A 24,592-nucleotide genomic window follows, 5' to 3' on the forward strand; every position below is an offset into this window, starting at 1 on the left:
AAGCTAAGGTCAACATGGAAATATTAAATGAAACACCCCATTGTTTACTTTAGCAATCGATAGAGCGTCAAATGTTACGTTCAAATATGGTGTCGCAAAACTTTTCCGGCATGTAATATGCCAACCCCTGTTTTCTCTACATTACCCGACACAAAAAATTCAAACTAAATTTGTAGGCATTTGAATGACACATCAAATGGTGACCTTGGATTTGACTTAAGAATTGATTAGATATCAGCCTGCAGAATTTAATTATTTTATTTTAGAAACTGTGTTACATTTTAAAATGTTATCAAGATCATACTAATAGTTTAAGTCAAAAACGTCTATTAAATTCTAATACTTTTATATCCATTATATTTTGCAAAAATGAGTTTCACCTTGAAATCACCTGCAAGAATTCTTTGAGTCCAGATTGAAAATATCGATTGCTGGCATAAAAATAGAGTGTTCCATTTAATATTTTCAAGGTGACCTTTGTTTGACCTTGAAACTAGCGTCAAATCCAAGCATACCATTGGTTTTTTGATATTCTAGAAATTTTAACTGAAACTCTTCTCAGTAGGACTAAATGCTGAAAAGTTATTAGGGAGTTCGGCTTTTTTTTCGGACACCTTGTATAAATATACTTTGCATTATAATATTTTACCCACACTCAAAACATATCGATAGACAGACATTCAACTGGTTAAATCGTTCCTCGGTTGTCTCGCCTATGGGATACTGATGCGAACTAATAAGATCGAATGCGGTCTGTATCCAGCTCAGTTTTTTACTAGATATTGCGGGTGTAATTCATTGCTGGATGGGACAAGTAGCCCACAGAGTAGTTGTTCTCCACAATATTATTAGTTATGAAATACATACAGGGTGTTTTCCAAAGAAGTAGCGCAAATGGTACCGGTGAATCTACAGCTGAAAAGAACACGTTTTGTATAAAAATGACCTTAGTAAAATGTTCGCCCCGTAGGAGATACAGCCACGCAAAGTTTGGAACAGCGGCTGTTTTTTTGAAAACCAAAAAAGGTATAATATAGACCCATCAAAATAACTCATTTAGAGGGAAAAAAAAAGAAAATTGTTACCTGGACTTTTATAAGTGGAAATGGTAAAGGGGCTTATAATAAACGAAAAAAAAAATAAATGCGTGAGCAGGGGCGGCGGAGGGTTGATTTAGGGGATTGAAAAGTTATGAAAAATTGTATCATTGGGATTTCTGGCGAAAGTTGACTTCAGACAAAAAGTATCTAATACAAAAATTATAGATCATGCAAAAATCTACAACTTTTGTACAGGTCATTTTTTAACATAACCTCAAAATTTCCGAGAAAAATGCGAAAACCAGGTTTTTTTCTGATTTTTCGTTTTTTATTTCTCATTTCCGCAAAAATAATTTAATTTTGACGAAACTTAATGAAAGTATGATACCTTTCTCTGTCTTAAATAATCTCAAATTTTTTTAGATAAAAAAATCAAGAAGTTACCGAGATATTCATTTTTTCGGCCTGAAACACTTTTTTTTCAAAGAAAAATTCTACTTAAAAAAATCATCGTACAGAATTCTGCCGGCAATCATTTTTTTCGTTTTGACATATACTTTTTGGTGAAATAAAAAAATTTGCAACACAGTTCAAAAACATGCTCAAAAATGCAAAAAAGTAAAAAATGACTTGCAACAATGAATTTTTCAGTTATTGTTGATAATTTGTTTAAATTAAAAAACATTCAAAAACTGATTACACCATTCAATTCTACGGAAAAAATTAAAAAAAACTGTCTCATTGTTTGACCCAAAACTTTATTTTTTTACAGTATTGCTATAAACATCTAAGTCGAATTACAGATGCACAAATGATAAATTATCTCTGAATGATTTCAGATTTCAGCAATAGAAAGTATTCACTACAAAGTCTACTGTTGACGCGAAATCCGAAAACCCGAAATTTTCCAAAATCGTTTTATTTTTTTTCTGGCTTTATTTGAAAACAAATTTTAAATAAATTGCATATTTACATTGCCACTTTTTTCGCTCTATCCAATGGCGACAACATTTTTGCAATCCGACGTTTCGTCTTCAAGGGGCCATCATCGGATTAATTTTTTTAAATATATCGCTACTATTTTTATGACAAAAATCTAGTCATTTTTAATTCTGTATTAGATGATTAATGTAAAAAAGTTTTTAGCTATCATTAACAATTTTTCCTGAGTACGGCTCTGAACTCTTTCAAAATACCAGTATCTATTGGAGGAGAGAGAGAGAGGGGAGAGAATAAAAGTCAATACAGCACAAAATATTCAACAATTATTTTTAATCCATAATTTAAAAAGTTGTACCTAATAAAAAAAATAATACGAATTTATGAAATATTTTATTATTTCTAATTAGTATTGCTAATAGTAGTAAAAAATCGTTGGATATTTTGTGCGGTATTAACTTTTATACTGTTATGATCTGTATTATTATCCGTACTCGGGAAAAATTTTAAATAGCTTAAACAAGCTAAAAACTTTTTAACCGATTACAATAGTAATATCCTCTGATTCAGAATTAAAAATGACTTTAGATTTTGTCATAAAAGTAGCAGCGACGTATTTAAAAAAATTAACCTGATCATCGTCCCTCGAAGACGAAACGTCGGATTGCTAAAATGTTACGCCATTGTATAGAGCGAAAAAAGTGGCATTGTAAATATGTAATTTATTTTAAAATTCGTTTTCAAATAAAGTCAGAAAAAATTAAACAATTTTGCAAAATTTCCAGTTTTTCCAGTTATCTCCGGAATTTTAAAACTTTTTAAACAGCATATTCTTAGGTATAAAAAAACACAACTTTTTTCTAATCTGATCCACCCTGTATCTCTTACCGTTTCCTAGATCCTAATGCTATCTCATCCTTATCTTGGACACACAGTATATCTATGAATTCATCAAACTTAAAAAAAAATAAGTACACCAATCGTTCATACGGAAAAAAAATTATTATTTATTTTATTTGTTCACTATTCGACTAATGTTTCTAGCAATACTGTACAAAAATAGTTTTGGGTCAAACAATGAGACAGTTTTTTTTGTATTTTTTCCGTACAATTGAATGGTGTAATCAGTTTTTGATTTTTTTTTAAATTTAAACAAATTATCAACAATTACTGAAAAATTCATTGCTGCGTTCAAAGCCGTACTCAGGAAAAATTGTTAATGATAGCTAAAAACCTTTTTTACAATAGTAAAATACTTTTTTGTTTGACGTCAACTTTCGCCAGAAATCTCAATGATACAATTTTTCATAACTGTTCAACCCCCCAAAAAAACCCTCCGCCGCAAAGTGGGAAATATTGGAAAAAATTCTCGCCACTCGCCAATTTTTATCGTCTCGTCGTGATTTTTTTTTAATCTCATGGTAATCTAAATTTTCATATTCCGGTGAGGTTTTTTCGAAAAACCCTTTTTTTTAATGACTAGGGAGCGCCCCAACCTCAATGTCGAGGAAAAAATTTTTAAATACTCGATGTTCAGTTGTAGAAAAAAATGTTTAAAAAGTATTAATAAAATTGATTATTATGACCCTTGATGATATATTTGGAGTTAGGTTTTTGAAGAAAAAACATCAGATATATCATCAAGGGTCATAAGGAGCGCTCCCTAAGCATTAAAAAAAGGGTTTTTCGAAAAAACCTCACCGGAATATGAAAATTCAGATTACGAGATTATTAAAAAAAAAAATCACGACGGGACGATGAAAATTGGCGAGTGGCGAGTATTTTTTCCAATATTTCCCACTGTGCGCCGCCCCTGCTGACGCATTAATTTTTTTTAGGTTTATTATAAGCCCTTTTACCATTTCCACTTATAAAAGTCTGGGTAACATTTTTTTTCCTCCAAGTGTAATTTGGTTGGACTAAATAGTCAAATTTTACACAAATTTTCTATTAATGCATAATATGCAATTTCTCAACAATTTTTCGAAAATTTCTGCTACTTTGAAGGGGTTAAAATAAGCATCCCCTAAGTTATTTTCTTTAACAAAAATTTATTATTATTTAATAAATTTTACAGTTTTAACGAAAATAACTTGAACTCTCGGAATGGTGGGTTTTTGATGGTGGGAAATCCGAATCTGAACTCAGTTACCAGGTTACTAATAGAGGGCGCTAGTTATTCATTTCTAAATTTTTCAATTTCTCATTGTATCTATTGCAATTTTCAATAAAAAAATGCAAGCGAACTTTCTGACTTTACAAAAAATGTCTGATCTTTTAAAGGAGATATTAAATAGGGAAATAACAAAATGTATTGAAGTGGATGGTGGACATTTTGCGCACTTATTAAAATAGTTGTTATTATTGATAATACTGTTTTATTGTTGTAAATGTGTTGTTGATTGTATAAAATAAATGTCTGTTAAATAATCATAATAGGCAAAACCTACTTGGGTTAGGAAAGAAATCATGTCAGCTGTGGTCAGAATCTCGAAACTGGTAAAGTTTACCGATATCAAACCAGTATACCTTTTTCCTTTAAAAAGAATCAGTTAATCAGATGTTTTATTCAAAATTGCGATAGAGGGTCGCATAAAAAATTACGATGAACAATTTTTATTCATAAATGCATAACTAGCGCCCTCTATTGGTAACGTGATACCTGAGTTCAGATTCGGATTTCCCACCATCAAAATCCCACCATTCCGAGTTTTCAAGTTATTTTCTCTAAAACTGTAACATTTATGAAATAAATAATAAATCTAAAATCAATTTTTAACACCCTGTATCTCTTAAGCGGGCAATATTTTGTTAAGGCATATTTGGCTAAATCTCATTATTTTTATGCGTAGAATCTATAGTTACGTTATAGCCTAATCATAACGGAGCACCCTGTATAATTTTTAACAATTTTGGTGGCTTTAAATATTGACACCTTATTTATCAAACGAACAAATTGTTTTTTACTTATCATATATTTTTATTTCAAAATTATCTAAATTAGAGGCTTGCGTTAAGAAGCTTTGGCCTGCAAATATAAAATAACCTTGGATAAAACCATTATGTTTCACATTAACTATTTTTTCCTTCAGAGTATCCAATAACTATGAAACTACCCAGAATTGCTTACCGCATAACAGGTCAGTGTAGTTTGCTGAGGTATAATTTTTCACTGCATCCATAATAGATAAAATAATGCAAGTAACATCCAATATATTTCATTCTAAGTACTAACACAGTACATGAAATATGTCACGTATACCTACATGGCTAAAAAACATCTAATCGAAATTTTAGCGATACTGGCAGAAATGGAATATTTCTAACGAGCTCGAGTTTGTAGCAAGCAAATTAGTGACTTTAACTTTATCTTCACGCGCGGGCGAAAACTTTGTTTGATTTTAGTTGCGATTAGCAGATCAGGTGTTGATTCAGGTCTGTATAAATAATTACTGTTTCTTGTTACATTTATATTTATGTAATTTAAAATATGGCTAAATTGCAAACATCCAAAGAAATGTTTCTCCGATATGGTTTTTTTATTGGCGACCTTTGGAAATAAGTAGGTCAAGTTCAAAGTTCAAGTATCCTCTGACGAAAATGATAAAGTATTAATTGACCGACATTTGAAAAAAACTGGCTTAAGAGTTAAAATCAAAAGTAAAATTCAAGAAAAGTATTTTTTAATATGTAACTAATATGCTTGATTGATATTTTATTACATTTAGCATTTTTAAAAAGCATACTTCGATTTTAATTTTAAAACTTATTTTTAGGAATATTTATTTTTGCCCAAAATATTGTTTTAAACTGATGACGTCTAAAGCATTTTACCTTATGTTAGGTGAGTCTAACACTCACATTTTCTTTTATCGCAATCATTACAGTTTTACTCAAGTTAATTTGAACTTATTGTTAATTGATAATAATTAAAAGTAGAATTCGTATAATTTTAAAAGGTAAAATTGAATGATTAGTTACTCAATCAGTTAATTAATTAATTAACAATTATAATCATAGGAAGTGTTATGAACTTTTGAACATTGATTTAATTGAATGTCAACTCAGAAGTAACTATACAGGGTGAGTCGGAAGGATCGCACCAAACTCCAGGAATTGATTATACACGACAAAATAATAAGAAAAAACTCAAAACATTTTTATTTGATTTCAAGTTATAGTGTAATTACAAATTTTAAAAAGTTGAAATAAGAGTATGTCATGTTCCAAGTTCTAAAATAGGATATTTATCTGTCTTATTTTACGTTGCGATAGTTTAACATTTGATTACACGTTTGTACGATCAGTGTTACAAAATTCCAATAACTTATTCAAATTTAGAGTATGCAAATATGGTGTTTGTTTATGGTTTTTGTAATGAGAATGCTAATGCTGCTGCTGAAGAATATCGTCAACGGTTTCTATATCACATATATCCTGATCCATATTTTTACAGATGAAGCAACTCTTACCCATGATGGCATAACTAATACTCGGAACTCTCATGTATTGTGACGAAAATCCTCAGGCAACAGTCGAAAGTAATTTTCAGCATAGGTTTTCGGTAAACGTGTGGTGTGGCATGATCGATAGCTTTTTGTTTGGCCCTTGCATTTTGCAGAATCGACACACAAGAGACCATTACTTATTTTTTTACAAAGTGAATTACAAGTACTATTAGATGATATTCCTATAAACACGAAGGCTTCCAGGACGTTGGATTGGCCTCGGTGATTCTATTAGTTGGCCTCGGTGGTCCTATTAGTTGGCCTCCAAGATCTCCAGACCTCACACCACTAGATTACTGTGCACGGGGCTGGATCTATTCCTGGAGTTTGGTACTATTTCCTCGACTCATCCTGTATATTCATAATACAGATTTATTTTAGAATATATATCGACTATCTTAGATCCACCCTTACATAATTATAATCTCAAAATATTTAATAATTCTCGATAATAAAGTCTAGATATCAATCACGACTATAGTAGACTAAATTCCAGTTCAAATATTCAATGAAATATTAATATGTAATAACAAATTCATACAGTGATCTCTATTTTTATTTCTATCTATCTGGGTATTTTGTAATCTGTAAAAAAATCAATTTTAAGTTGTAAGATACATCCCAATAATAGAAAAAAAAGTATACCTTACCTATACAGAACTTATCCAAAAAAAAATTCTGGATGTACAGGGGACCCTTACAAATACAATTTTGTAAAGAAAAATCAAAAAGGGCAGTTCGAAAATGATTTAAAAATACACTTCTGCACGGCACTGGAAACTGGTCCACTACCTGACCTCGCACAATGCGACCGGCATGGCGGTGTGATAAAAACGGACAAAAACTTTCGCAAGAAAAGAAATAAATAAAATTGTGTAGCACCTATTTTATATCGGCAAATTCACCTGGTTTTGTCTTTATTAATTAATAAAATTAATTTGTGTTTTTAAATAATAAAATCATTTGGACATACCCGATGTCACAACAATTGTTCAAAATTTTATCCACCAACGTGTAAACACATTTGGATCCGTCTTAATCAGTTTCTACGAACTAACACAAATGTTGTCTTGCTTCACCATAACACAAATGCTTCACCATAATACAAATGTCTTGCTTTACCATAAATTAAAACGATATCCATCAACTCCGAGTTGCTATATACGCAAACCATTTTTCACACTAACTACTAAAAAACTATTGTAAACACCACAGATAACAGGTAAACACTAGCGCAACGACGATTGCAAAACCGGATTTCAGTATTCGGAGTCGCTGAGGTCACGTGGCTCTCCACACGTATTGCGAATGACGCTAGAGACTACTATGTAGTGGTTAAATGTACTAGAACTTCAATAATTTTTTTCTCAGAAACTATAAGGATTTTACCAAAACTTTTTTTACGATATTGACTCCATTTCTCATGCTGCATCTATTCCCAAATTTTTTTGGATAAGTTGTGAATCACCCTATATAATTTCAGAGTATTACTTAACTTTGTTTTTGTTAGATATATCTCGTAGAACCTCTGATTCACTTTATAATTCAAAACCATGGTTAACTATGGCGATTTCGCAGGTTCAAAAACTAGAGAAGTTATTAGGAATATTTTTAGGAAAATATGTTAATGGTTCTACCTCAAAGTTACTTATAGTCCAAAACAGTATGTTATATATAATATACTATATGTAATATATAATTACGAATATTTTTAGGTGCTCTCATAACATACTTCCAAAGAAGGAAGACTTTTTTAAATATTTTTGCCATAATTTTTTTTTAAGTTCCTGGATGTTTTTGAGCAATGTATTATATTGAAAATAAAAAGATTTTTTTTAACTCAAGTGGATAAAAGTGTAAAGTGGTAGTAAAAACCTTTGACAAGATTTGCAAATATTTATCAATATTTATCGAAAAAGTTGGATCGCTGTAACAGATAAGATAAATAAAAAATGGAAATGGTAAGAATTTGTTGAATGTTACACATTTCTCAATTTTTACACAAAAGAAAAATCACACAGGATATAAATACTTGGTCACGTTTCCACTATACTTATTTAATAAAATAATTAGAAAAAGAATAGAAATCCATCAGTAAATAAAAAGGCTAGGAGGTGGCTAGTCCGTAAGTCCTAAAAATCTACTATTATTTATTGATATTAAATGTTTTCTATAATTAATCTATTTCACATAAACATTACAAAACTGGTCGGTTGAGACAAACACATTCTTGTATGTCTATTTTAGTGCATTTGTTTACTATTCTCTTGTTTTGCCAATAGCTAGATAAAGAACACTTTCTTGTAAAGTAATAATTGTATTTGTTGACCCCACGACTAAGCAACCAATAAGTGTGTAAAAATCATAAATCAAATAGATGCTAGCTAAAATGTGTGCATTAATTTTTATATGCTAATTTAAACAACATATTCCATTATCACAAAATCTTTAAAATATATAAAATATTAATATTGGACTGATTGTGAATGATTTTGTTAATGCAATCATAAGCAAATTTAGATAATACAATTTTTAAAACTGCAACACCAAAATGATGAAAAACCTCTTGAAGAAGTCATGTTTTGGTACTACTTCCAACTTCGTTCATCTACAGAAATTATAATAGTAAAATGTCACTAAACGGAAATCTTAGCTGTTGAGAGTCGTATTGATAATCCAGCAGAAACTGATTATTACGAAAAACCGATTACAAATCGTTAACAATAAATAGTAATAATTGTTAACTGATGACTTTTCTGTAGTTCCTTTAAAATAAAAAATGGCAAAATGTTGATATGCAGATTGTAGGTCAGAAAAAGCATAGAATTGCTAATAAAACATTGGTACGGTGACTTCAAAAGATACGCAGCACTGATAATAGAGCAGTTTAGAGGTATGAAAAGGACATACACTGAAAAGAAGAAAAAGAAGAAACAATTATTATTTAATAACTAGGCGTGGCGTTACGGCACTTGAAGACAAATTAAAAGCTATTAAAATTATTCACTTGCACGTGCCTTTGTGTCTCAATCTGTTACTACTTGCAAAAATACTAGTCTTAAAGAAATGTTTGTGCAAATAGAGGATTTGAAAGGAAGTTTTAGTTTTAGTTTAATTTCAATTATTTTGAACCTCTACAATATACAGGGTGATTTCACTTTAAATACAGAAACGGTGGGACTAGCTTCATTACCAAAAAATAAGTTTGCTCTATAAACTTTTTTCCTGCAGGACTCTGTATTCGAGATACAGGGTGTTAAAGTTTACAAAAAAATATTTTTTTTTCTGCCATATCTTCGTAATGCGAATACGGAATTTAATGAAATTTACTACAGCGTATTCACTTAATTAGACCTTTTATTGAATTTAATATTAACCTTGTGGTTTTAACCAGTGGCGTGCTACTGGAGGTGCCGCCCGATTTTACCAAGAAAAAAATCGCCACTGGCGGTATTTTGTTACATTCAAGTCCTCTTACGTTAAATGAATGAAAAATGTTTCTTGGTGTTTTTTTAATAGTAGCAGCCGTTTAGAAGATATTTGGGCTTGTTTATTACGTTTTATTGAATTTTCCTAATAAATTAATCTGTTTATTTGATGAAAACCTATGAAATATACAAAGATGAATTTTAAACAAATATGAGTATTAGACTAAATTTGCGCATTATGGACGGCAAATAAATAAATTATTTTCTATTAAAAAACACCAAGAAAGACTTTACATGCAATGGGCTTATTCAGCATTTTTTTATTTGTTTAACGGGAAGGTATTGCAATTTTAAGGTTCTCTGCAAAAAATTTAAATTTTATATCGCCTACAAGTCATCCTAAAAAAATCAAACTGACGCGCTGTATCTGATGAAGGGGTGTGACATCACCGCATGGGAAACCGCTGCCGCGTGTGTTGTCAGTCAGTCCTCAGTCGAGTAGTCGGGTAGTGGTTTTAGTTTTTGTTAGTAATATAGAAGACACAGAATAGAAAAAAATTGTATTGTTCCCCAGTGTGAGAGCATTAGTGTGAAGACACCTAAGAAAATTTATTATTTTATTAGCCTTCCGCGAAACGTGGAAAGAAATAAGCAGTATAACACTGAATTGACAAGAAAGCAAAACCATTTAGGTGCTAAAGCCACAAACAAAGGATACAACAAAACGTTTGTATCTTCTATAAACACTACAAACACTTGTATTACACAGAAACAACATTATTTCTATAGAAAAACAGGAGGTTTTCATCAAATAAACAGATTAATTTATTAGAAAAATTCAATAAAATGTAAAAAGAAGCCCAAATATCTTCTAAACAGCTGCTATTATTAAAAAACATTTTTCATTCCTTTAACGTAACCTGAATTTCACATTATTTTGACAAAAAACCGCCAGTGGCGTATTTTTTTCTTGAGAAAACGGAACTGCACATTCAGTAGCAAGCCACTGGTTAACACCACGAAGTTAATATTACGTTCAATAAAAGATCTACTTAAGTGAATACGCTGTAAATTGAGTAAATTTCATTCAAATCGTTCAACGAAAATATGACAGAAAATATAATTTTTTTGAAAACTGTACCTCGCATACCCCGTTTCCTAGGAAAAAAGTTTATAGAGCAAACTCTACTTATTTTTTGAAAACTAATCTATTTCTGCAGTTTCTGTATTTAAACTGAAATCAATCTATATATAAATATAGTGAAAGCTTTTTAATTATATAAAAATCCTATCCAATGAAATTCATTAAACATCTTTCTTGTTGCAGTCGGCATGTGGCACATCATGTTAGCAGTGGCGTCGTTAACCGGTGTAGCATCGGCCATACCATGTGAGGAGGCGCGAATGAAATGTGCCTACAGGATGGGCTGTGGAATGGCCCTACAGAACTACATTGTAGGATGTTCCGCGGTACTCCAAGGTCCCTATCCAACGCATTGCCCCGAAAACTGCCAGCATTCATTGATTGGTCTCACTTCCACAGAAGAAGGAAAAGCTTTAATGAATGTGAGTATCAAAATAACCTATTTTTTCTCCGGGAGTAGTGTTAGTTTAACCGTTAGTTATGATTTTGAATCAAAACATTAATACATGGTTTGCACACAATGCTGTTTGCCATTCATATGTACTACGTTTAAGAAGAATTACAGATATTGTTGAGACACCACCACATATAAGGACTACATATTTTTAACTTTATTAAATTTAAAGTGATAACTTTGGAGTCAGATGATTTTGATTTCCTATCGAAAACATTACATTAAAGTGATCTACATTTTAAGATTTTAAGAACGTCTTTTTATGGATAATTTATGTCCATAATGATTACCAAACCAAATAAAATCTTGGCTTTAGAATAAGTGAAAATAAATACAGTATGGAATTGCAACTTTCAAAAAATGGGTAACCAAAAAGATCAGTCATGACTTTGTTTCTAAAAAATATTATAGATGTTCATCAGTTCTTGAGTAAGTAAATAATTTGTAGCAGATTCTTATTTGTTACAATAAATTGGCAATTCTTTGAACAGACTTAAGGTTACTAACTTTTAGAATTAATGAAATCGATACTATTCAATATCATATTGTATATTAGAGTCACTAAAGTATTACCAAAATTGTCTAACAAAATGGAACCAGTTCTATTGTCTATTTCCAATTTTCCTGAAAGCAGCATATGAAAATAGGACATTTATTACTGCATTCGATACTACTACTACCTTTTTGATTATTGGAATTGTATCAGAAGGTAATAGCAAATTTAATATTTAGAAATACATTTCAATTAGAGATAGAAACAATATAGGTATGCGACACAATCGAACTGTTCTGCAGGTACCCAAAAACACGTAAATTATAAATTATAACAAAGTGGGAGTGCTTGGTATCAATTCTTACAACTTTTTCTGATAATGTCCCAAAGCAGATCCATCTACATCCCTGCAAAGGAAGAAAAGAGGAGATTTACACTTATTTGTGGATAAACCAACTTTTTCTCTGCTACCGTCCTTTTGTCTATTATGAACCTCCATGATCATAAGAGTTCCTCATATAACTTTAATCTTCTCGGTAAGCTCCACAACTTCGATAGTGCACCCTTAACAAGCTTTCTCCCTGTCATAATGTTGTCACGTATTTGTGTGATCTGTTGTTGTTGGAGAACAACTGGAGCTTTGCCTATTATGTTGTTATCAGAAAAATAAGACTAATAACTTACAAACACTGTGTGGTATAAATAACGAAAATTATCGTAAGTAAAAAATATTAGTTATTAAATATATACCATCCAATGTTTTATCCAAATAATAATACAACTAACTTATGTTTATAACTGGGTAATATAATTTTAGAAAATAATAATTTAATTCATACATTTTTGTGATAGATTATATTATTTTGACAATATATGAGCTCTTCTTCCTCTTGACAGAATGTAAACAAACTGCCTTCTACTATAGACTATTATTACCTACATGTATCCTAAGCCTGCAATGTTTAGTTAGCAGACTTCTTATTTTTAACATTAATGGCAATCTACAATAAAACAAACAAAATGTTCTTGACTTTCAGCGTACCTTCAACTTAAACTAACAGGTCAAATAACCAAATTAAAGAAATTTGGCCACTAATTAAAGTTCCGCTTCAATGAAAGATGATCGCCATGAAAATGGAATCTCGTTGCTTACAGATCAAGTCAACAGGACTGATATGTCAGATTTGGTGGATTTATATCTATCTATTTGTAAGTACCTATCGATCCTGCTACGGCATATCAGTATCGATCATAGGCTTTCGTTCAGTAGGTTCGTCGTCTATTTCTTCGATTATTCTCTTAAGAACTTTAAGCAATTTCGCAGCGTTGTTAGACCCTCTGTAAATGAATCTACTCTGGCGAACTCATCAGCCCTCTCTTTGCCCTATGACTTTCACGTCTCAGAACCCAAACTAGGGTCTCCTAGCTTTTCCAGTATACATATATTCATACAACTCAAATTTGATGTAATGTGAGTCGATTGCTTTTAGCCATTGACTAACTGTCGGAGTAAAAACAATTCTTTGTTTTTTATGTTCCTCATCATCTCTGTTGTATTAAATAGCTTGGTACCCTTTGCAAAATTCCAAATATCCTCCCGTTGTCTTTGAGGTACGTGATTTGAAGATAGTTTTTAAAATATCCTCATATTTGATTTACAAGAAAGTTCTTGTGAACATACCGAGTTCTATGAGACCAAGAAAGTGAAAGGTAGCATACATGATAAATAAACATCCAATTTAAGGCTATCTTGGAATCCAGGTTAACTAATTAAGATCTGGATAGACTCGAGTAAAAATTAACGGCTATTTTGAAACTTCAAATTCCTACATATTATAAGAGCTACTTGTTCCATGTAAGTCATCAATCTCCACGTTAAATATAGTCGTCGGGGGTACTCACTCAAGAACGCGCTCTCACGGGCGACTGGATGGGTGCCAGTTTGGAGTGACAATTTATGCAGCAAAATAAAGATAGATAAAGGACAGGTGCCAGATATAGCTTGCCTGCCAGGTACAGAATTGACCTGTTTATTATTTTGAGCTTAATAAAATTAATGTTAATTGAATTTATGGGCAGTTTTTATTTCAAACAAGTTATAAAAGTATTGAAAAATTAACTCTCTAATACAGTATATCACAGAGTAATTAAATCACTATATTTTAAACAATACTGTTCGCTAGGCGCCTTATATATTTTTATGTTGTTATTTGAATATTAAAGATGGTTTAAATAGTTTCATTTGAATGGGTACAAATTAAAATATAATTTCAAAGGAAATGTACCGGTAACCCTATATTTAAATTATTTTGTAAACGTTATAGATAGAAGAAGGAATAATTTATGTTTTATAAACGTTTTCAGAATTGCGTTAGAGATTTGTATAGGACATGAGACAGGAAAATAGTAAAATATGGATAGTTTTACACCACTAACTTAATAGTGCTCGCTCGAGAAAAAAAACTTATATTTTTTACTTTTATGAAATCAGGAAAAACTTTATTAGATCAATTTTTTGCAAATAATTTCAGTGTGAATTTTTAATTCGGTTTTGCCGTTGCGAGAAATAATTATTTTCTTTGTGTTTTTTTTTCTGTCTCCAAGACTTTCTCCATATAACAATAATTTTTCTATCTCTTATAGTTTCTATGATTCCAAAATATGCGCCACCAAAATAGTCCATCCGGTATAACCAAAAATTTTGCCAGTAATATGGAACTTACAAAAATATAATTGGAAAAAAACCATATCTTCAACTAAGATGTATTCCAAATAAAAATAAAAATATCGACAATAATCACATATAAATATAAATATTTCTGCATACCCAAAAGAATCAAAATTTCGATAATTGACATAAGACACAGTAAATCCACAGTTTCTCCTCCTTTTGGATTTGATTGAAAGTTAGTTATTTTTTCGACATTTCGGTGTTAAGTAACACAAATGTATTAAACATTTTGAAGAATACAGGGTGATTCAGAACTTATCAAAAAAAAAAAAATTTGATGTACAGGGGACCCTTATAAATTCAGTTTTATACAGAAAAAATCAAAAAGGGCAGTTCGAAAATGATTTAAAAATACACTTCTGCACGGCACTGGAAACTGGTCCACTGTAAAACCTGACCTCGCACAATGCGACCGGCATGACGGTGTGATAAAAACGAACAAAAACTTTCGCAAGGAAAGAAATATGTAAATAGAATTTTATCGCACCTATTTTATATCGGCAAATTTAACTGCTTTGCTTTTATTATTAATAAAATTAATTTGTGCTTTTAAATAATAAAATCATTTGTCATACCCGATGTTACAACAACCATTGTTCAAAATTTTATCCACCAACGTGTAAACACATTTAGGTCCGTCTTACTCAGTTTCTACGAACTAACACAAATGTCTTGCTTCGCCATAACACAAATCCATCAAAACCAATTTTGACACTAACTACCCATTTTTGACACTAACTACTAAAAAACTATTGTAAACACCACAGATAACAGGTAAATACTATCGCAACGACGATTGCAAAATCCGATTTCAATATTCGGAGTAGCTGAAGCCAACCTGGCTCTCCACGCGTATTGCGAATGACGCTAGAGACTACAGTTGTCCAGCTATGTAGTGATTGAATGTACTATAACTTCAATATTTTTTTCTCGGAAACTATAAGGATTTTACAAAAATTTTTTTTACGATATTGACTCCATTTCTCATGCCGCATCTATTCCCAAATTTTTTTGGATAATTTGTGAGTATAATATTCTGTATTTATTGACAAATATCTGTATGTATCCAATACGGAATCTGGTTGTCTATTACTATTAACTATGTCATGTGCTGTATCCGCGACATCTCATTTTAAAAGTTAATCCACCGAACTTCCATATTAGAATTTCATAAAAACCACTTAATTTGTTAATATACCAAAACAATTTAATTTAAATAAACTTTTATTTCCTTCTATTTGGATAACTTTTCACTATAAGAATTACAAAGCCTATATGCTGTAGTCGATTGACTACTAATTATATATTTTCAACTGTTTAATACTAATACTAATCTTTGCAGAAATATTTCACTCTATACCTTCGACGATAAAATATATGTAATTCAATTGTTAATGCAAGAGATTATGTATTTCTATTTTAACGGCTGACACGAAATGGGTTTAGATTAGTTGGAGCTGAGGCTGGATTAAGCATCTTAAATTACATAATCTTATTAAATCTATAATAACTGGTAAATAACATTAAATCATTCAAAATACATGTAACTGAAAATAATAGGTGACCAGATTCGTGTTAGGTGTGCAAAACATACAGGTTTTTTACATTTTAATGAATTATCTTGTTTATAAATCAAATCCTATCACTTGATAATAATTTTTACAGTAGAATTAAAAAAATAAAACCGACTTTTACTGACAGATTTATTACCAGGATTTTACTGGAATACGTAAAATGCGATAAAAGTATTCAAATTTATTTATTTTTACTTTTTTGTTTGTTATGCTTATTCCATTATGGTGACGTTGGTTGTTGGCAAGTTCCTCTTCTTTCACATCTTCAATTAGTTCTAATGAATTATACATGCCTTCAACGTCAACATCACTTACGTATGTTAATAGTTTTATTAAAAGAAAGGGATATTTTAACAATACTATACGGGTGTCATAAAGTTATTAAGTGGAGCAGTAAAAATATGCTTTATACAGGGTGTAAGAAGTTTAACTGCCATTATTTCAGCATGAGATAGAGTAATCATAAATGAACAAAAAAGTTGTAGGTATATTACAGATGCGTAAGATTAACAGTTTTCAAAATACAGCGAGTATTAATGTTGGGGAGTTTCATCACAACGTGACAACATCGCTTAACCTGCTGATACGCACAACGTGTACACGTGGCAGACTTGTCCTACGGAAAAAATGTAAACAACTATTATTGTGAAACATTTAGAAAATATCAAAACAATTGTTTTCCTGTTTTTAAATAAATAAAATAAAATGTATCGATTTTGTAGTACGAAGATAGTGTTGTGCTTAAACTTTAACTCAAATTTTAGTAATTATGAATGTCTTAAAACAGGAACTTAACTTTTAATCAAATTATGTATTTGAAAAATATGTAATTAAAGTACTCAAAGATTCACGTCGTCCAAGTAATCTTACGTATTAAAAATAATTTAGGTACCTACTTGCCAAAAAGCAAAATTCAGAAATTTTTAAACGCACAAGTACAAAACAAACTACAACATACGCTCAAAATGTCCACCGCCATTTTCGATGCACGCACGACACCTACGAAACCAATTTTCGCGCACTCGCTAGAAAACACTTCAAGAAAAGAAAGTAGTGACACGAGAAAACACTCCGACACAGTCGAATCCAGATACCAACTGAATTGCGTATTGCTGGACACCTTAGTACCTCGTGTTAATAAACCGCCGCGCCGTTGGCAAATTGCTCGATATGGATTTTGTCGAATTTTAAATTTATTACAACGCTAATTATTTTTTAGAATTAAGCATAAAGAAGTTCAAAAAAGTGATAAAAATTGTATTTTATGGTATTCTATGCACGCAGTTATAGCAATATTCCTTAATTAATCGAATTTTTGCACATCAAGTTGGAGAATTTGATTTTTTTTTCTCGGAAATGGTTGAGTTTACAACCCATGTCATATATGTTTTTTTGTTTATTTTAATGTATTCTATCGTCTGTTAAAATTAAGGCTGTCAAACTTCTAACATCCTGTATTGCTATTTAGTTTTAAAAGTCGAATATCACATAATTATAGTTATATTCATACTTAAACAGATGTTTAATAAAATTTAAATTAGAAAAATGTTATGCTCTCAATTAAAAAAGTAATGTTTACTGACATTTTCTTTAAATAAATACAAATTTAGGCATGTATTCCATAAAATGCAATCAAATTTAATATGATTCGTGTTAATTTATTAAGTGCTCCTTTAAGTGACACCTTTCGGAAATAGATTATTTAAAACATAAAAATTTTTACGTCAATGACGTCAATATAAACACGTTTTATATTTTAATTATATGAGGATTTTGACCTTTTATTATAAATAACGTTTATATCTGAGTTTACAAATTATATAGATCGTGATATTAAAAGAAAAGTTGTATAATGGAAACGATTTAAGTAATATAATGAGTAATGAGAGAATCTAATAAAACAAAATGGTAAAAGTACGTGGGCAATTTGAAAAATTCGCGACTTATTGTGATGTAAAAATGTATTATTTAAATTGACAAATTCAAAATTCAAAAATGATTTATTGGGTCTGGTTAAAAATGAAGTGTACAAAATTAGAGTGAACTCTCGAGAGGCACTAATTCGACGTATCATGATCATATCAAGAAAGACATGCAGCAATCAGGAGAGTTTACAGACGCCCTTCGTGACGAAACACAAAGTGTTTAGTGGTCAATGGTGGTGTTTGTGAACATTTAATCAAAGAACGCTATGATTAATATAATATCAGTACATTTTTATTTGTATTGAAACGTACGTCTTAGGAAACAAATGAAAATCGCATAAAAACATTTGAGTTTTTTCTTATAATTTCGACGTATAGAAGCCATTCATGGAATTTGGTGTGTTTCTCACGACTCACCCTGTATAATATGCACGTCTTTAAATATTTGAGGAAAGTAGTAATGGTGATACATAGTTTTCAAAACAAAATAAGATAAACTAAGTTTTCATCCATGTTTTTAAAGTAAATTACACAGATCAACATTTAGTTTGAAAAAAAACACCAGACTCTACCTAGGTACCTGGCGGTTTTTGGAGTCGCTGATTCCGATGCCGAGGTCGGCTAAGTTCTATCACGTCAGGTTCAAGGTCATTTGAAAGTCAAAACTAAGAAAAGGTGGTTGAAAAAAATCTGAAAAATTCATACATAGGCCTTTTGGGTCGCTGAGTCTGAATCCGATGTCGGTTGACCTCTGTCGCCTCATGCTCAAGGTCGTTTGAAGGTTAAAGTAGCAATAGTAGATGACAAAAATTGGAAAGAAATTTTACGAATGCCCACCTGCCTACTTTTGTATCTTTATCCGTCTGCCTTTTTATCTGCACACCTGTTTGTTTGCTTGTTAGTCTGTATGTATCTTGCGCTTGTATTTTCTCTCTATCTATTTACCTGATATCCGGCCTTTCTACCTGCCTTTCTGTCGGTAATTTTGTCTATCTTCCTGTTTGCCTAACTGACTAAATGTTTTTATCTGTCTGTTTTTCTGTCACCCTCTGTTTAAATGTCATATGGAACTTAAACTTCATTTTCTTCATTTTCATCTTGATTGGTTCCCAGAAAATCTGGGAGCTTTTAGTGAAGAACAAAGAGGAACAATGCACCAGGATCTGAATGAGTTTGAACAAAGATATCAAGCTGTTTGGGGGAAGAATATGTTAGCAGACTTTTGTTGAAACCTAAAGAGAGACACAAATAAAGCACAAGAAAAGTTATCGAAGATAATTCAAGCGTTTTCGCCAGAATTTCGATTAATACACTTATGCTGAGAGAAGCGAATTGATTTGTTGAAGGCTTTCAAAAGTTCTTTTTAACCTAGTGTTTGTACAATCACGCAAAACCGAGAGAGGATGGTAGGCAGAAAGGTAAGAAGACAAACTGACAAGGAGGCAGACAGACGGTCAGTGGACATTTAGACAGAGGGTGGCAGAAAAACATTTAGTCATTTAGTCAGACAGGAAGATAGACAAAATTACCGACAGAAAAGCAGGATGTCAGATAGATGGATAGGGAGAAATTATAGGCGGATGATAAATACAGTCTAATAAGCAAACAAACAGGTGTGTATGCAGGTAAAAAGGCAGTCAGAGAAACAGACAAAAGTAGACAGGTTTGTAACAATTTTTTCCAATTTTTTTACCACCTATTCTTACTTCAAACGACCTTGAACATGGGGAGATAGAAGTCAACCTACACGGATTCAGATTTTTTCAATAAACTTTTGTTAGTTTGACCTTTAAATGGCCTTGAACCTGACATGATGGAGATTAACCAACCTAGGTATCGGAATCAGCGACCCCAAAAACTCCTGGGGCCCTTGGTAGTGTCCGGTGTTTATTTCCAAACTAAATGTTGCCTGCGTTATTAAAGCGTACCTACGAGGGTGGTCTGAAAAGTTCCCGACCTCAACATGAAGATAGCAGCACTCTTAAATAAAAGCTAGTGAATTTCGTTGTTCATCTGTTGACAGTTACTCACCAAAGTTTCAGCCATTTTGGACGCGCAGTTGTTATGTAACAGTCGTTTGAGTGAGTTGATGTGAGTGTTTTTATGAAAATGGACAAAATCGAGTATCGAGCTTTCATTAAATATTTGAATAATTATTTTGCAGAGAAAAACGCCGAGTACTACTTGGACGGGTTACGGAGATGGGAGCATCGCTGGGAGAAGTGTGTAGAGTTACTAGGAGACTATGTTGAAAAATAAAAAAAAAAATTCAGAAAAAATGTCTTGTATCTTTGTTAGGTCGGAAACTTTTCAGACCACCCTCGTACAGTTATTCAAACGTTTTATGATTTTGCAGTTAATCCGAAACGATAATAAATTTTCTTAAAGTACTTATGAATTCAGATAACGAAGTTGGTTTCAATTAAAAGTTGAAACACTATGAAAAAAATCCTCAAACACATGCGCTTGTTTATAATGCAACAAGGTGCATATAAATTGACAGCAAATTGAAGTGATTCATGTTATTTGCCAGGCAAATAACTCAATTATGCTAATGCCACGATGTGGACGTAATTAATGGATTAATTCTGATCTGGTTACAGTAGACTTGCTTTTCATAATGAGCCTTATTAGAAACGTAATCATCAGTACTTACGTAATATAATTTAATTATGTCATTCGTAAATATGTGGTCGTATGTAGTATTATTTTTACGAAAAGTTAGGAACATAGATGAAAATCATAAGTTTTATAAAAATTGGAATTTTTTAAAAGGTGTGTTCAGATGGATAGATTTAACATTTCCTTAAGTACCTTTAATTGTTGAGAAATTAGAGCAAAATAATGAGAATTAGATACCAATTTCCAGAAAATCGTGCGATAAAAATATGGATATCTCTTTTCTTAGAATTCAAATGGTTGATGGTAGCTCAGGTAAGACTATATGGAATCATTCTTTAATTATACAACTCTGCGCATATTAATTGTAGGTATCCTGTTGAGTCATACAACTTTACAAATCAAAATTGTCACTTATTTTTTTTATGTGTAATAATTAATTTTGCAATTTTCCGGAAAAATAAAAATACCACATATGTTATATACCTACTTGGTAATGTAATAATTTACAGGGTGTTCAATTAAAATAATAATAAGTTGTATGCGCCACATCGATATTTAAATTTGGATAGTTTTTTGTTGGTACAAACAGAAACTTCATAAAAACACTACAACTTTTACTTCAACAATATTTTTAGATCTGCAGAACCGAAATAAGTGGGGTGGAAAAGTGGGACACCCTGTGCTTACAATCATTGTATTAACAAATAAATTAACCCATCCCTACTGACCGTTATCATTATATTTTGAGTATATTGTTTTAATGAAAAATGCACATTAATTACACAGGTCAACATTTGATCTAGGGACAATCGCCAGAAGTGACTATGGTATATAGGAGTTTTTTGGGTCACTCATCACGAATCAGAGGTCGTTTAAGCTCCATCAAATCAGGTTCAAGGTGATTTGAAGGTCAAATCAAGAAATGACCACAAAAAAATCTGAAAAAATTCATGCTTATGTTTTAGAGGTCACTGAACCCGAATCCGAGATTTGTTTACCCCTACGATACACCCTAGAGGTCATTCCAAGGTCATTCATTAAGTATTTTGGATAGAAAAGTTAAAATCAGTCTGAAAAATCTGATAAAATTCGTCTGAATGTTTTTGGGGTCACTGAACGCGAATTCAAGGTTATTTAAGTTCCATCACGTCAGGTTGAAGGTGATTTGAAGGTTAAATTTAGAAAAAGTTGTGTAAAAAAATTTAAAAAGTGTATTGAAATGTTTTCGGAGTCACTGAGTTGATCTGGAGATTATTAAAGGTCTTCAAAGAGTTTCCATCTGTCTACGTATAACCATCTACACGTTTGCATGGAGATATAGTCTCTTTTTCTGTCGGTTTACTTTCCTTCTACTATTCTGATTAAGAAAGTTGGCATATGAACTATTTCTATGTGTTATGGTTTTTTCAAATTTTCTAAACTCATTTTCAATTTGACCATCAAATGACCTTGTCCCTAAAACTATAACACAAGACAACCGACCCCAAATTTGAAATTAGCAAACCACAAAACCTCCGTAAGCGTTTTTTAAAATTTTTTAATCGCCATTTTCCAGTATCACCTTGAACGTCCTCTGAATGACCTCGGTACAATAGGTAAGTCCTTGTAGACGAAACTAACAGCGAATTCGAACTTAGTCAATCCAACATCACTTTACTGTATCTTTTCTGTTTTTTTACAAAACTTTTTCTCGATTTAACCATCAAATCACCTTGAACCCGACGTGATGGAGCTTAAATAATCTTGGATTCTCGTTCAGTGACCTCAAAAACATTCAGACGAATTTTTTCAGATTTTTCAGACTGATTTTAATTTTTCTATCCAAAATACTTCATGAATAACCTTGAAATGACCTTGAATGACCTCTAGGGTGTATCGCAGGGATCGGATTCAGGTTCAGTGATCTCTATCAGCGACTCAAAACATGTACCTATGTACCATAGTCACTTCTGACGATTGTCCCTAAATCAAATGTTGATCTGTGTTATATTATATTCAATTATTAAAAGTATTATTTAAAATCATACTCATTATTTTTTCTGTATACTTTTAAGCATAATACTCAACACTTTTTCATATTTCAGTGCGATTGCAGCGACCAGTACTGTGAGGACCAGAAGCGGCGGTCCGAGATCTGCCGCCCCCAAGTGATGAAGACCATGAACGCTCCCGTTGTGTCCTGTAGGATCGCCCAGTGGATCTGCGGCGCCGACGCCCTGTGCTCGACGGCGCTTGACTACTACAACCGCTTCTGTAAGGCTATGTTCCACGGGAAGAAGTGCACCATGCGCTGCAACAACTCCATCAGCATCCTCAGAAGGCAGGAGAAGGCGGCCAAGTTGCAGACGTGCAAGTGCGACGGCCTGGAGGACTACGACTGCTACGCCATACAGAGGAATATGGACAAACTGTGTTTCCATAAACATTCCAGGCACCACAATAAAACTCATCACGTACCTGAGGATGTGGTACCTACGGTAGTTCTTGCCAGTAGTGGAGTGAAATTAAGTTTCAGTTCGGTAACGGTACTCTTCTTCTTGACAGTCGCAGCAGTGGTATGAGCTTCGGTTAGTCAAGGTGTACTTTTCATCTACCTCGTTCCAAATATGTATTATTTATTTATTTTGTAAATTCGATGTGATGTTAGTACTATTACGACCAAACGGGAAGGGATGACAAAACGGTAATACTAACCCCTGTTTCACAGCTGACAGCACGCCAAGCATCAGCGTGCGGATGATTGACATTGTTTAAATTGCAGCTTTCACGTAACTGTTAAATCAGCAGCGCTGGAGTTTTCCGGGTACTGTCATTTGCAAGTCGACAAGTTCTTTTTGCTACTGCTCCTCATCTCATACTCATAATACGAATATAAACGAAGACCATTAGCTTGCCGATCATTAGCACGCTGACGGGTTAGCTCACATTGATAAGTTATTGAATAAGCATTTAGATATGACTACAGCTATTGATATTTTTTCTCGGAAATCATTTTTCTACTGCTCGTCAGCGGTTTTATATGAAATGAAGTACAATTCATTGACCATCAGCGAGCTGGCCATCTGAAACGGGGTTAGACATTTTTGTCTAAGCGGTTGGAGCGTTAACAATTTACTTTTGTGTTGAGATCCGTGGGTTCCTATTATTACAAGTAAAAAAAGATTATTAACTAATTAGCAATTCTCTAAAATTGCTTCTTACAAATTAAAAATGAAGTTACCCAAACTGGAAAAATAGAAGAGAAATAATTATATTTTAATTTTTGATAAAGTTTTCGCCTTCATTAGGACCAAAGAACATTGTACCTTGTAATTAAATCCCATTTTAATATATTTCAGCAATTTATCGCATCAAATGTTTTATGTTTTATTCTTACAAAAAATATAATGGATAATTCGTAAAACACAGCTACGAAAATATATTTACCTACGACCACTACTGTAAGTACTTAAAAACACACTGTCTGCGATCAATATAAGATTCCTATTACGTACGGTAAAAAAAACGCACAGTTTTCCTAGCAACTGCCTAGCAACGGCCAATACAATATTGTTTGTATTGACCGTTGCTAGGCGGTTACTAGGAAAACTGTACGATTTTTTTACCAAGCTGTGCGATTTTTTTACCGTACGACGTAATAGGAATCTTGCATTGATCGCAGACGGTATGTTTTTAAGTATTTAAAGTAGTGGTCGTAGGTAAAGTATAGTACGTAATACGTGATGTAATGCAAT

At 32.0% G+C, this 24,592-nt stretch overlaps 1 protein-coding gene across 2 annotated transcripts in view; it reads left to right on the forward strand.

Annotated features, from left to right (window-relative positions):
* Positions 1-24,343, forward strand: part of LOC108914439 (growth arrest-specific protein 1) — a 51,517-nt gene extending 27,174 nt beyond the window's left edge. Inside the window, exons 1-3 of one of the 2 annotated variants that reach the window (XM_018720263.2) lie at positions 5,309-5,414; positions 11,243-11,481; positions 22,943-24,343. In XM_018720263.2, the coding sequence (XP_018575779.1) occupies positions 11,248-11,481; positions 22,943-23,419 (711 nt within the window). In that variant the 5' untranslated portion in view covers positions 5,309-5,414; positions 11,243-11,247 and the 3' untranslated portion in view covers positions 23,420-24,343. Of the gene's footprint in view, positions 1-5,308; positions 5,415-11,242; positions 11,482-22,942 lie in introns of those variants that run through there. The other variant, XM_018720271.1, reaches the window with a different exon arrangement.
* Positions 24,344-24,592: the final 249 nt, after the last annotated feature.

The sequence above is a fragment of the Anoplophora glabripennis genome, unplaced genomic scaffold (genome assembly GCF_000390285.2).
Source record: "Anoplophora glabripennis isolate ALB-LARVAE unplaced genomic scaffold, Agla_2.0 scaffold50, whole genome shotgun sequence".
NCBI lineage: Eukaryota > Metazoa > Arthropoda > Insecta > Coleoptera > Cerambycidae > Anoplophora > Anoplophora glabripennis.